General features: G+C 39.3%; 1 protein-coding gene across 1 annotated transcript in view; it reads left to right on the top strand.

Moving 5' to 3' along the window:
• Positions 1–11,394, top strand: part of LOC140945162 (uncharacterized) — a 17,683-nt gene extending 6,289 nt beyond the window's left edge. The window contains exon 3 of the mRNA XM_073394222.1: positions 10,894–11,394. Within this exon, the coding sequence (XP_073250323.1) occupies positions 10,894–11,210 (317 nt within the window). The 3' untranslated portion in view covers positions 11,211–11,394. The remainder of the gene's footprint in view (positions 1–10,893) is intronic.
• The last annotated feature ends 549 nt before the right edge of the window (positions 11,395–11,943 follow it).

The following is an 11,943-nucleotide window of genomic DNA, read 5'->3' as shown; positions in this document are numbered from 1 at the left end:
AGGTTTATGGTCTCTGAAAAATGTTTTTGCCTGCTTCAACAAACGTTTCTATCTGTTATTGTTGACTAAAATTAATAATATTATCTTCACAATCATTTCACATTTTTTTTCCAAGGCATCCTATGGTGTTTACCTAGCACAAGGCAATTTTTAAGTTGAGAGGGTTTGATTTCATTAACTAGGTGTAAAAAATTACATGCAACTGTATGGCAAAAACAGATCACAGTGGCCAAAGGAAAGGCACAAGTAGAAATGTCACCATTTTCCTGATTATATAAATTCCCTTTGAAGCATATTTAGCCAGATGTGGTCCTTGTCAAAACATGCAAACATGAAGGTTTATTTTCTGAAAATAGCTTATCTTTTTTAAACCGTAATCTTGTTCCAAGGGATAGTGTAGTTTTTGGAATTTATAATTTTTCCCTCTTTGTTTGCAACATAAGTAGCTTGAATGAGGATTCAAACTGACGGTCAGTGTAATAACTGCTGTCATGAAAAGAGAATTCCAAACACACATAATAATTACCCTTTCATTTGCCTAAGCTTCATTTGTTAGAAACTACGGTGAAGTATGAAAAAATCACACGAAGATAAGAACTTAAGCATATCAGCATAAACAAAATCAAGAGAGAATGATCTCTTGGCAAAATTTATTTAGCTTCTAGTACATAAAGAAAAACACGAACTACGAGATTTGACCATGAAACACTTAGTATGTTAGGAGGATCAAGGATGAAGAGTTAATAAAACCGTAAACAACTCTTCTACTCGACCACAGCCACCGCACTTTTTTTAATATCACGAAGAATTAATTTGAGCCTTTCACTTGAAAATATACTCTTCTACATACGTATTGGAGGGATGGCCCTTCTATTAGTCTTGTGTGTCTTCTAAACAGAAACACAGCTTGAGAGCCTGCATCTAGAGACGTGAAGCGAGTCAAAAGGTCGGCATCGTGGAACAATGACTGTTCACTGGTCTCGTTCTTAGCGTAGTAAACCGCATGTAATGACAAATGCAAGACCAGAAGAAAGGAAAACGTAAGCTCCACATCACCGCAGTAAAAATTGGTTAAAGCAGAAACCAAACCAATGACCAACAGGACTAAAGAGCGAATATTCACTCCACATTGTGGAATCGCTGCGAAGCCGAACTTCTTGACTGTTGCTGCTCCCAGCCCGTTTCGAGCATGCTCGCCACAGTTCTCGAATGATTGACAGATTTCTTAACTGGGGCGATCATGGAAAGCCGAAAAGCGGCAAGATCAAAGGCCGTTGCCAGCCCCCCTGGTCAAAGTAAACAAGATTTAAGATGCTGCATAAATTTTCCGCATGAACTCACCTGTCAAATTTTGACCAAACAAAGTATAAATTGGACGTAGAGCGTGACCAACGCGTGACCTTGGTGAGAAAAGTAAAAAGTAACTGGCATGTCTTCCCTGCCTGTAAAAACTGGCTGAATTTTAGCTTCCGAGGTCAGTTTGAAATCAATCGGCACATAAAAAACACAACACACTTCATATGAATTTAAAAAAATTAAACTTGAGCATGCAATCATTTGAAAACTAGTAACTTGTCAGCGGATAACTTCAAAAAGATGCTCGACCTCGATGGGTCGACACCTGAGCCCGCGATACGGTCAGGTGATACTGGTCAGCGGATACCCTGTTTTGACAGCTGTCCGTTGATCACAACATTGATGTGCAATATGTGTGCAATATAAGTCTTCCTGTGCTCCCAAACTAGCTAGAAAGTGTTAGATTGAACATTGGTTGCCCTGTGGTGCGGACGGACGGGCGGGCGGTGTACGGTCACGTGGTTACCAAATTTTCTGGTATGGGTAGATTTTCTTACCCATGGTGCTCCGCGGGCGCGCTTCGCGTGCCAGAGTTCCGCTATAAAACGCTGTTTCTGCGAATTTCGAGTCGTCACATGACACACCCAGACAATTATAGCTAAAGATGTGGTATTTATCGTGACAATTTTTTTAAGATAATTAAAAAGTCTTAATAAGTAGTTTCTTAGAAATCGATTTTGAGATAAATATTCTTAAGATTCTAAAACTTCGCACAAAGTTTTAGAATCTTAAGAAAGTGTCAGAACAAATTTGACTGTCTTATTTTTGAAATGTTTTTTATCCAAGAACTGAAACCGACGCTTAACAAACAGTGCGATTCAATTCGCGCCAAACTATTTGTTTAGAGTAGTTCTTGTTAACATTGTTTTATTTCCATTGTTTTTTGACTTTATAAATATTTTTAGCACTTTTTACATTTTTACATATTTTATCACATTTTAGCGTTCACCACATTTTTATCTATTATAACTTGTTTTTAACATATTTATGCTAATTTAGAGAACTTCTATACGCTTGAAAATGACCTCGGAGAGGTCGAAACGTCGTGATTTTTTATCGCTAATATTTATCTCAAAATTAATTAAAAAGTATATTAAAATAAGCCATTCTTTGATTGCTCGAGCTCTTGGCAGTTATTGCAAAACCAAATTATTGCAAAACGTTCCTGCAATTTTCCTCTCACTAAATAAGTTACAAGACTAAGGGCACTTCGAAATTCGAGTAATTTCAAATAGTTTAGGATAGCAAGACTGCTTAATAAAATGTGGGTGCATTGAGACATCTAAAAAGAAAAGGAGCTGCATCGATCCTCTCAGTATAGACGCTGTGGAGTGGCTTTCCACATGGACCGACGAGAGATGGGTAAAGCTGCTAGAAGCGCAAAGGCTCGGAAAAGTGTTTGTGATGAAAAAAATAAAGAGGCAATAAAAAGAGAAAGCGTAAGAGATGTAACCACTCCTAGGGCTTTCCGCAAGTTGCTCGGCAACTTTTTGGCAACTTCTCGTACTTCGATCAACTTCTCGAGTTATCTTCTAATTCTGAGATATAGGAGCAGCTTTTAGTGCTTCAAATTGGCCTTTCTTCCATATTTCACAATATTTAAATAAACAATTTCTGAATTTCTTGTTAAAAATGGAGCCAAATCCTCCCTCCTGGGGCAGATAATTGGCACAAGATGAAAGTAGCCGGGCTGCTAGGTCAGCTGTTTTTAGAGAAAATTCAAAATGGTGGACGAAGGTTCACACTCGACTGACTTGTGTCTCCGGTGAAGAAGGTCATTCAACACTTTTATCGGCTCATTACACTTTTTGGTTTTTATTTAGGACAAAGTTATTTAGCAACGCTGGTTACGCCGCAAAACTGCACAAAATGCTTTGAAATCTTACTTTTGTGGTACAAGTTGCATTTTTTAGCATCAGACCAAAAAAAGTTTTTGTTCTTTTTCGAGCAACTTTTGAGCAACTTTCGTTACAAAAAGCAACTTTTGTTTGTTTTTTGAGCAACTTTTTGAGAAATTAGGGGTAACTTTTTGAAAAATCTCGAGCAGCTTCTGGAAAGACTAACCACTCATGACTCACTTTGTCTCACAATGGCACAGAAATTTGTTATCGTGACATCATACACAAAGTGAAAATTGAGCTTTTGAAGGAAAAGCTATTCGACAGGGACCTTAAGATCCGACGACGGCGACGGCAACGGGAACGCCACAAAAGCAATAGGTTTAATTAGCAAAACAACGATTTTGCACGTGCATCGCGCTTTTTTGTACATTTCTTTGTCGTCACTGCACGACTACGACATGAAAATGCCTAATTTCACGATGTACAGAGGAAGTACACAAGCGGCGTCGAAATTTCCTCTCTCTTTCTGAATTTGGTTATGGTTCTTAGGAATTCAACTTTAGGAGGGTTCGCCTACATTTGACAAAGTTAGTGACTTGGAGTAATCGCAATGAAAATTGAAAGAACGCGAATTCACTTTTTCAGCGACGTTTTCTCTGCCTTCGCCGTCCTCGGATCTTAAGGTCCCTTATAATCCCCCCTAATGCAGAAAAAAGTATTTCTTTTGACAACGAGGCGGCCTCCACTTCATTAAAAGGGCAAGTAGCACGAAGTAGTAGGAGAAGTGTCGCACCTGTACAATGGAGTCTTTCTGTACTTTGCAAAAAATCCGAAAACCCCGAGAGGCGCTCAAATCATTTACACCATTCAATGTAAGCAATTCAGTTCCAGCAGTTGAATCATCTTATCTGGATATAACCTGAATTTCAGACGATTACTTCGAGTCGTTTTTACTTCCTCAGTAACGTCTTAATCGACTGGCCGTTAAAACCGTCTATTGACGTCACTACTCATTTGCCTTAATTCATGCAAAAAGTTAAACACGACTTTCAACCAGCAAACAAAGAAATATCGTCTGGAAATGTCTACATGATACAGAAGTGTTTTGCTCTTTTTGATCGTAATTCATGTTTAACTTTTAAACTGTTAACCGCATGCAGTACTCTGAACGAAGTCTGTTGTACGTTTAATTCAATACTCAAACTCGATCGCAATCACGCAGATAAAACAAGCTTATTAAAATACACACACGGAACACTTCAAAACACAACGATTTGCTTTAATTAAAAATAAGCTATTTGGTCCTTAACGAAGGAAAAGAAAAAACGAGAAAAAAAATTTTCAACAGAATCATTACACTTGACGGTGGAAATGAATTCCACGAAAACATGCCAGGCATCCGACCCAGCAATCCCGCTAAAATTTGCATAACTATACATAATTCTGTGAATGTTTGGACAAGAATCAACCAATCAAACACTACCCGGTTTACGGGTAGTGACGTCACACTGGACGGCATTAGGGCCGGTCGATTCAGACGTCGCTAAAAGAGTGAAAAAGGACTCGAAGTAATCGTCTGAAATTCAGGCTAATCTGGATAATGTAATAAAATTCCGTCTAGCTGAGGTCAGCGATCTCATTGCTGCAAAAGGGCCGGAAAGGTATCGCAAGAAGTGTCTGAGCGCTTAGTACCAGACTGGCAAAAAGAAAGAGGAATCTCAACAGGCAGTTGTCGTTATGATTTTATCCGCTTTGAATTCGGCTACTATACTGCAGAACGTAACCAAATACTCCAGCCATCTGACGTATGACCGGGATATAATAAGCTAGCCCAAAAAACGATACACAAATACCGCAGTCATTTATCAACAGGAAAGCATCATGAGAAAAGTTGGAGACTTGTTCGAATTCGTAAGGACTGATACGGGAGATTGCATCATAAATGGTATGATGTACGCTCTTAGTGATGGAGTCAACTGGACGCCGAAACACATCACCCTAGGTACTATCCTTCATCAAGCGACGCGTTCAACGCTGTTAGTAGATCTACCGCACAAGGCGGGCCATATACAACATATATACAGCTACGACAGGCAAACCTTCAAGTTGGACCCCTCACTAGCGCAAGAAACAGTCTGTTCTTGAAAGAGATAAACAGCACCGTTGTCCTACCTGGTTCTAAACCCGGACAAATACAGCAGTTCACTGCTAATAACATTGACATCAACGATTTGTTACTAAGCGGAAAGGACACTTTCCAAGCAACAAAGGTACCTGGTTGGCAAAGAGGTCCACATAAAACAAAGCATTTAGCAAGCTTGAGGCCTGCTGACAGAACTGCCCTTGTAATTCCTGAGGCATTATGCAGCAATTGCAGGCAGCTAATATCGTGGAAGACAAAAGTGTCCCGGTATTTACAGAACCTATTGAACAGAAGTGGTATACTGTTTTTATACTTTTGTTTGGCGTCAGGCATACTTTCCCGAAACTAGTGCTTCCGAACCCAAAGGAGACAAGCTGGGCGCAAGCTGGAGATCTACTGGTTCCTGCCTTTATGACACTCAATTCAAAATCGGAGGCTTCGTTGGCTTGGTTTCATTTTGGTGCACCACTGGCTGCGCAACTCTTCTCGGTAAATGCAGAAGGCACATTTCGTGTGTACTGGGCAATGTGGATGCACTAAGGTCGACGCTAACTGCTGCATCAAACGTTGTTATAACTCTTTAACGCTGATAAAATAAATATTAGCTCAATACTTTTAAAGAGATTAAAAGATTTTCTGGACTAAGAAGGAGCAATGTTTTGTCATGTTTGATTTGACAGTTTCAAGTAAATTCAACCTACAGTTGTAAGCCACCACCAAGAGGCCGAGAAAGACAAAGTGAATGGTGAAATTATTAAGATTCAACATTGCACAAGAAATACAAAAAGTTGTATATGTATTCCTGAGTACATTACAAAAAAAAATAATGTGACAAATATACAACTGATAACGTGGTTTTTCTATAAGAGGGCGTGGTGAAGTGTCACGTGATGGCTGTATGTTAATATAAGCAGCGTAAAAACAGCCAGAAATTCTTAGAATATAATTTTCAAAACACTAGTAACGCTCTAAAAGAATTTGTCTCTTTTAAATTTGGAATTGTTAATTAAAAGGAAAGAAAACCCCTCATTTGGACAAAGACGTCATAGTAAAAATCCCCAAACTCCACCTTAGCACAAGAACTGAGTTTGGTAACAATGATTTTCAAAATCAGCGTACTTAAGCTAGTAAGAATACCTATGTTGCCAAAAATCAGACAAAAACGTCTGTGGGTGTCACATTTTGGTTTCCTGTGTACCCGACTATACCCGCGCAAAAGGATGTAAACTACCGTATTATTAATAATAACTCAGCAATTTTTAAGGTAAAATCCTTTATATTTACCTGACGGGATACTCGTCGAATGGAGAGTTAGTAATCAAATGCTTTCTGTCATGAACGATATAGATATGTCATCTTTACCCGCGGCCCTCCTCACCATCAGTAGGCCATGTCTGATTACAGGGTTATTAATTCTTTCATTTTTAAAAGTCCAATTCTTATTTCTTCAGTGGCACTTCCAAGGTAACATGTAGATTTAGCGAGGACCAACAACGAAGCTCTCATTTGATCTTTTATGTAATGCCTTTGAAGAAATCTGTAAATCTGAGGCTTCGATGCGGACAGTTGTTAGCGGATAACCAAACCATAGATAACCAAATTTTATTATCCATAGTACCCGGCTGCAGGTGTTTCGCGAGCACAAGAGCCCCGCCGTTATACCTAATGTTTACCTACAATCCTCGTCACATTACGTTGTAATAAGGGGTTAGAAAATACCACTACTGTCCCAGCTATTGTGACGAGTGTTGTTGGTATGTCAATTCTTGTACCTTGGTAAAACGATCAAGTCAAACACGTCGACATCATGTGTTCTTATTTTCATGGGATTATTACGGGATCATGAAAAGAAATGCTTTATTATTTTGTTTTTATTTTATTTATTTATTTCTACGGCTAAAATTTATAACTTCGAGGAATCCATCTCCACGGACTATTGTGTCTAGTTACATATTTTGCTTTTGTTGTTTACACCTTTAGTTTTTCCATCAAGTCAGTGTGTGTGAAGTTCCGGGTGGGGTAACCCCATAAATTTCGGATAGGGGAAGGTACGTTTTTTATTGGGGGCGGAGGGGGAGGGGGGGTGGCCCTGGGTATTCTAGAATTTTTTTGCGAAAAAAGTCGTGGCCCTCCCACTTCCTGGAATGGATTAATGCATGACCCTTCAGAAATACCCAAACAAAAACATCTGACTCTCCCCCCCCTACCTATCCAAGACAAAAATAACCGGAAGTGAAAATAACAAACTGGAAGCGTTACTCATGTAACCGCGTTCATCTGCGCACAAAGTAGTTAATTGCGTGGCGTGTGATTGTACGGTGAAAACTTGAAAATGGGCAAGGATGTACGAGGAACAGAAAGAGGGAAATGTGCTTGTGGCGAATGCGAGGATTTCATGAGGTCAGATGGAGCAACTTGTGGCTATTGTGGCTGTTTGCCGACTCTCCATTTTAGAAAGGATGCCTGCTACTCCTCTAACTCTGTTGGTGGCACATCGGCTGCGGGAACAAGTGAAAGCGCAAGTCCAGAGCAGTGGAAAGATGAAGACCTAGGGTGGTTTCCGAACCCAAAGGACGAATATACTGAATTCTTAAATAGTATTCTGCCAAAATTCTACCTGTCCTTTTGGACCACTTGTTCCTACAAGGAACGCTTTCGCCACTGTTTCGTGACTGAAAGGAATCGCCAGTGGGAAGTTCACGAGGCTTTGAAAGCAATAAATCACAGAACCCCGCGCGGAAACATCAGTACATGGGCGAAAGCGGACACGGGTCGAGAGAGACATTTATGTTAGTTGAGAGAAGATAGTTTTTTGATATATAAATTTTTCGACACCTGTAAATAATTTAGATTAATCTTGACTGGTGGCTTTGCTTGTATATACAAAATAGAAGCGACATGGAGTAATTTTTCCTTGCCGAAAAAACTATGACACTCCCTCGGTTGAGAATAAAACAGGTTTGACCGTCCCCAATTTGTAAAAAATTTACAAAGGACCCTCTCCTCCGAAGCCTCAGCCCACTTCCCTCCCCTCCTCCAATAAAAAACGTACCTTTCCTAGGTGTTTGTCTCCGAGGGCCTGAAATACTGACCCTACTTGAGGATGGGACAAACGAAAACTGATTCCTTATTTAAGGCCCAAACCTACAAAATTAGACCCCCCAAAAAACACAAACTAAGAGTTTAAAGGTAACACATACCCTGCGTGAGCAGAAGGCCTTTTCGTAAATTGTCAGTCGCACGCGAAGAAAAGAGCTTGTGTAAACAAAGGCCGAACAAGACTTCATTAAGTCGCTTTCAGGATACTCTAAAGTAAAGTTCATCTAACGGAGCTTTTTTTTTCTCGTGTAGCTGGACATTTACACCTGAAGACTCTTGAATGTTAACCAATTGATAACGGCACTCTCAACCTCGTCCCCAGGGCTTTTCCCTTAAAAAATGGGTGGGGCGGGAAAGAGCCCCAGCATCGGCTGGTCACGGAGATTTGTTTGTTTCATGGTCGGGTTGTAGAGAAGACTAGACTCCATAAAGCATTTTGATGAGCAATTCTATTTTAATTAAGTTCAATTTGTTTAAATTCACTGCAGATCCTGTAGGCAAGGGCCCGCATTTTTGTCTGACATTGGACAAAATCACTCTCCGCTTGATCGTATAGCAATTCCACAGTCACGATGAATTTCAGTCGAAATACTATAGCCGATAACAGCTTGTCTTAACTCTGAAGCATTTGACATATTTTGTACGTAACAACGTAGAGCCGGTACACCCTTTCGCAAACTTGCAGCATTTGAATAACGGGCAGTTAAATGGATCTTAAGCTTCTGAATCGCACACACCCGAAAATATTGACATAGTTCGCGATGTTTTCATTTCCCATTATTACTCCCTTCTGTCAGTGCAAAACCAGCGTGTTACATTTTAATTACCTTCTCAGGAATATTTAGGCTGTACACTTGACCAGCCGATGCCAGGGCCTTTTCCCGCCCCACGCATTTTTTTAAGGGAAAAGCCCTGGGGACGAGGGTGCGGCACCCTAACTAAGAGGCATACCGGGAACACAACACTAACAAGGGAAAAATTGATTTAGTATGGAAGAGTAAGACCCTCAAATACCATATTTTTTCGGGCGTCACATACCTATCTAGCCAAAATATGGGAGTATCCCACTCGCTCCCCCCCAACCCTCCGAAGAGTCAAGTTTAGTAAATTGAATCTAGCTTAATACCTATTGCAGCTATAATCATTTTTGCACAAAACAGGTATCAAACTCCTCATGATCCCGGAATCGATTCAATGAGGCCCTGTTCGGGGGGGGGGGGGGGGGGGAAGGGGTTCTTATCCCTTATCCTTTTAAATCTAAGAGGAGATATACCTTATTCCTAAACGTTGTAAGAACGTTACTACTAAAAGTCAGGGAACACGCAGGGGGAGGTGCTGGGGGAAAAACTTGTCCCTTTCCCCGCACTTTTTGTGGAGAAGAAAAAAAAGTGTTTGCCACAATTTTTTTTAGTTACATTCATGTTAAAAATAAAGAAGGTATAACTGTAGGTGAAAAGATGCAATAGTCATTGTGATTGTCATGGCATTGCAAATGCTCAATTAATCCGTTACTGGAGGCGACTGTGTAAACCAGCGGCGATTTCAGAAAAACTCTTCGCGAGTGCAAACAAAAACATAATAACCATGCAGCCATTGTCTCGTGGGTTTTGCGAATATATATAGTAAAATGGTTTTTCTTGGCGGCCAAGATATTCCCACCTTATTATCCAGCTTGCGATCCCATAACCAATAAAAGTGTTCTCACTAACTGATGAACAAGGAGTCCACTATTCGTGACGTCAAGATCAGTTCTTAAAATCATTTCGTCAGGATGAAAAGCGTTAGGTCATCCCCCAGGCCCTACGTAGGCGAAAGCAGCGCCCTCTGCTTAATGGCCCTAAGAGCTTTAGAATGGTCTTAACTGATCAGTGACTGATAATGATAAGCATATATTATAACGAGCAAAAACAGGAAAACAGGCGGTAATGGGTAAAAAAAAAAGAAAAGGAAAGGGGAGAAAAATAAGTGTAGATCATAATTAATGTAGAACCTTGATGAACTTTCATTACTCCCTAAAACAATTCAATTATCCCCAAAATTATTTTCTCAATTATCCCTTACTGGTTCCCTTATCCCTAAGGAAAAGGGTCTGAAAGGTTATTTACATCACATGTCAATGCAAATAAGAAATGCATTATCATTGACGTTTTCTATCTCTGTATATCTGTCTTAAAAGGTTATGTGCGTTTTCATAACTAACTGTAAGGAATAGCAATACAATAAACAAAGGGAGGAAAATAAGAAAAAAAAGGAAAGTTAAAAAAAATGTGTGATTCCATCTCATTTACGGTTCTTATTAAATTTGATTTGTTTTAGTTTATGATAATTCATTTAAAGTCAAGAATAAAAATAAAAATAAAAAAATAAAATTTAAACTAAGGAAAATACACTACAGAGTAACTACACCACAGTATTTACTCAAAAGCTAATACTTACGTTTTGTTGGTTTGTTAGAGTCTAGTGGTGGCTGGGGCGTCACTCTCAAGGCGTTTATTTTTTCAATTAGCAATAAAGAAGAACTGGATCCCTTTGTGAGTAAGGTGATGAGACCATACAAGGCAATTTACAGCTGGTCACGGTCTGGTCCAACCTTTGGCCGTAATGACATCTACATTGCTGATAATGCCAACAGTAACAGCTACTCACACGCACGCCTTAGCGATTACTACCCTGCTCCTGCTGCAGTGCAGGACCGGTACACAATCCTGGCCGGGAGTTATTACTTCTCACCTGATGAGGTGGAGGTATTTTATCTTGACCCTACTCAATAAATATAAAAAGAACCATTTCATTATTACGGCCAAAAAACATGCAGCTATATTAACATACTTACTACCTTCAAAAAAATGTACATCCCAATGTATATTTCTCGACAACGTAGAAAATCTTTCTTTCTTTCTTTTCGTAATCTTTGCTAAACACGAGACAGGAATATAGTCCTTGCTTAGTTAAGGTTTTTTTACGTTATCTTATTTTTAGTCAAGGAAATTAAGTAAAACTGATAATGATTTTTTGTGATTCCCGCAAAGTACTATTTTACTGGAGTAACTAAGCTTTAATTTCATTACAACTTTAATTGTTTTTCCATTTTTTGATTTTAAAAAAGGCCATTTTTTTCCCAGCCCGAGCCACCTGTCTGGAAACAGCGAATTTCGACTGAAATTAGCGCACTTAAAACCCAATGATAAAGTGAACCTGAGCTGTTATAAAAAAAGATCTCACTCGTCAGCTTAGGTCAATTAAATAAAACTTTTACAACTGCTGTGAAGTATTTTAATAGTTATTTTTAAGATTTGTATTTATTGTAAGTTTCGTTTTTCTATTATTAGGTGAGTCAAGGTTAGTTTGGATTTGGTGCGCATAGGCATTTTCCTTTTTTTTTTGTGATTTTCAGACTTCTACTTGAATGTTTGCTTAGCTCGCGGATTTACTTAATGCCATTTTAATTAGGAATATTTTTCTCTTGCCATTGTCAGATGTTAGTTTTTCATAGGTGGTCGTGTT

Source organism: Porites lutea, chromosome 8, assembly GCF_958299795.1.
Source record: "Porites lutea chromosome 8, jaPorLute2.1, whole genome shotgun sequence".
Classification (NCBI taxonomy): Eukaryota; Metazoa; Cnidaria; class Anthozoa; order Scleractinia; family Poritidae; genus Porites; species Porites lutea.
This window is presented reverse-complemented; position numbering and strand designations above follow the sequence as displayed.